This window comes from Helianthus annuus, chromosome 10 (genome assembly GCF_002127325.2).
Source record: "Helianthus annuus cultivar XRQ/B chromosome 10, HanXRQr2.0-SUNRISE, whole genome shotgun sequence".
NCBI lineage: Eukaryota > Viridiplantae > Streptophyta > Magnoliopsida > Asterales > Asteraceae > Helianthus > Helianthus annuus.
Genome location: NC_035442.2, coordinates 118,320,406 through 118,322,793, shown reverse-complemented (window position 1 = coordinate 118,322,793; position 2,388 = coordinate 118,320,406). Strand labels below are relative to the sequence as shown.

The 2,388-nt window shown below is 39.7% G+C and overlaps 1 protein-coding gene across 1 annotated transcript; it reads left to right on the top strand.

Moving 5' to 3' along the window:
- The first annotated feature begins 416 nt into the window (after positions 1–416).
- LOC110885185 (peroxidase N1) lies at positions 417–1,818 on the top strand. Its single transcript, XM_022132869.2, has 3 exons — positions 417–909; positions 1,018–1,180; positions 1,271–1,818. Exons 1-3 carry the CDS (start codon positions 499–501, stop codon positions 1,687–1,689), a joined length of 993 nt encoding a protein of 330 aa, XP_021988561.1. The 5' UTR covers positions 417–498; the 3' UTR covers positions 1,690–1,818.
- The last annotated feature ends 570 nt before the right edge of the window (positions 1,819–2,388 follow it).

The window sequence follows — 2,388 nt, the reverse complement described above, 5'->3', positions numbered from 1 at the left end:
TATTGTATACTTTGTTTTCTCCTTTGTATAGTAAAAAATATGATTCTCCCAAATATCTCTAGCTTGTAAACACAAGCTTGTAAACCTTAATTAACGAGTAGTTCATTACTTTCGATTGTTTTTGGAATTTATATTCTCTAAGAAGCTTGTTACTACATGTGCTCACAGTAGTGGAGAATGAACCTTTTATTTTTATTTCAATGAGTTAATGAGTTAAATTAACCTTTTATCTCCATCGGTTGAATCCCACTTGTATGGAGAAGTCAGAAGGTTTCTCTTTCACTAATTCCTTACACCTCCATATTAAACTAGCCAGTTGACTTTTGAATTCACATTTGAATTCACAAATGGTTTTACTTTTATCATTCTCCAACGGCTATATATACCCCCTCCCGGCAATGTATACCATCATCTCACATAATACTACAAACAATACTTCACTTCACAAACAATTCTTTGACACATAAATATATTAATCAATCACCTTTGGTGGTAATTATGGAGGCTTCTTCCCTTAGCAAACCACTTATCTTGTTGGTTCTCCTGTTAGCCACACTCACAAACTTTGCACTAGGCCAAGGCTATAGAGGCACCCGAGTTGGCTTCTACAGGTCCACCTGCCCTCGGGTGGAGTCCATAGTCCAATCTGCGGTTGAGTCTGCGGTCCAAGCCAACCCAACAATCGCACCTGGTTTACTACGGATGTTCTTCCATGACTGCTTTATCAATGGTTGTGATGCATCCGTACTAATTAACGGATCCTCAACTGAGAAGTCAGCAGGCCCAAACGCTTTTTTGAGAGGCTTTGAAGTTATTGATGCTGCAAAGTCCCAGCTCGAAAAGGCCTGCCCTGGAGTCGTTTCTTGTTCTGATATTCTTGCCCTTGCTGCCCGTGATTCTGTCGTCCTGGTAATAGTTTTCTAGTATAAATTATCCCAGTTTTCTAGTAGCGAAAAACATGTAGTTAATTAGTTGATTAACCGTACGTTTTGTTTTGTTTTCTATGACTTGTTGCAGACGGGTGGGCATAGTTGGCAGGTGCAGTTAGGACGCAGAGACGGATTAGTTTCAAGAGCATCTGATACCGCAACCTTGCCAGCCTTTAACGACCCTATTAGTGTGCAAATTAAAAAGTTTGCTGATAAAGGTCTTAACATTCAAGACCTTGTTACTCTTGTTGGTAAGTAGAGCAAAATAACATTACTAAATGTAATTCAAGGATGCTATTTTAATAATTATAAGTTAAACTGTTTATTTTTTTGTATCCCAGGTGGACACACAATTGGAACAGCATCTTGTGCAACATTCAGCTATAGATTATACAACTTCAACAACACCAATGGACCCGACCCCGATATCAACCCATCATTCCTACCCCAGCTCCGAGCGCTTTGCCCCAATGGCGGTAATGGGCTGACGCGTGTGGCGCTTGATACAGGTAGCGTTAATAGCTTTGGTGAGTCCTTCTACGCAAACCTAAGGAATGGACGTGGAGTTATTGAATCGGATGCAAAGCTATGGAGTGATCCAACAACACAAAGGTTTGTTCAACGGTTCCTGGGATTTCGGGGGCTACTTGGATTGAGATTCGATGTTGAGTTTGGAAGAGCCATGGTGAAGATGGGTAATGTTGGGGTGAAGACAGGAACACAAGGTGAAATTCGTAGAGTTTGTACGACAACCAATTGATAAGGAGAAGAACGTTGCACATGATTAAGTTCGTGACAAAATAAACTCAAATTTATGGACTGAATGCTATAGTTTACTTCAATATGGAATAATATCAAAGATTGAATATAAGGCTTCTTTGTAATTTAATGATTTTTGTTACTAACAATTGTTATGGTTCTTAGAATATTGTTCGTGAGTTTCTCATTGATCAGATCCCTTTAAATAGGGAGTGCATATACATATTATAATGGAAAATATTAACCACACAATTATCTCCTAAAATACATCAACTAAATACATAAGAGATATACATTCTAATAGTCCCCCGCAGTTTGAGCTGGAGAAGAATGAATGCTCAAACTGGACCGAAATTCTTCAAACAACGTGCGAGGTAATCCTTTCATAAAGATATCTGCATATTGGGAGGAGGATGGAACGTGAAGAACCTTGACATGACCAATGTGAACCTTTTCTCGAACAAAATGAATGTCTAACTCCACATGTTTCGTGCGCTGGTGTTGAACCGGGTTTTCGGACAGATATACAGCGGACACGTTGTCGCAGTAAACAATTGTTGCTTTTAAGATAGGAACGTGGAGTTCGAGGAGTAAGTTACGTAACCAGCTTGTTTCAGCAACAACATTTGCAACCCCACGATACTCAGCTTCCGCACTAGAACGGGATATTGTCGGCTGACGTTTAGATGACCAAGAGACC

What these genes read in the sequence shown, in the direction of transcription:
- LOC110885185 (XM_022132869.2), top strand. Translation starts at nt 499, where the DNA reads ATGGAGGCTTCTTCCCTTAGCAAACCACTTATCTTGTTGGTTCTCCTG. An exon ending in CCCGTGATTCTGTCGTCCTG is followed by an intron (nt 910 to 1,017) that starts GTAATAGTTTTC and finishes GACTTGTTGCAG; the next exon opens with ACGGGTGGGCATAGTTGGCA. An exon ending in AGACCTTGTTACTCTTGTTG is followed by an intron (nt 1,181 to 1,270) that starts GTAAGTAGAGCA and finishes TTTGTATCCCAG; the next exon opens with GTGGACACACAATTGGAACA.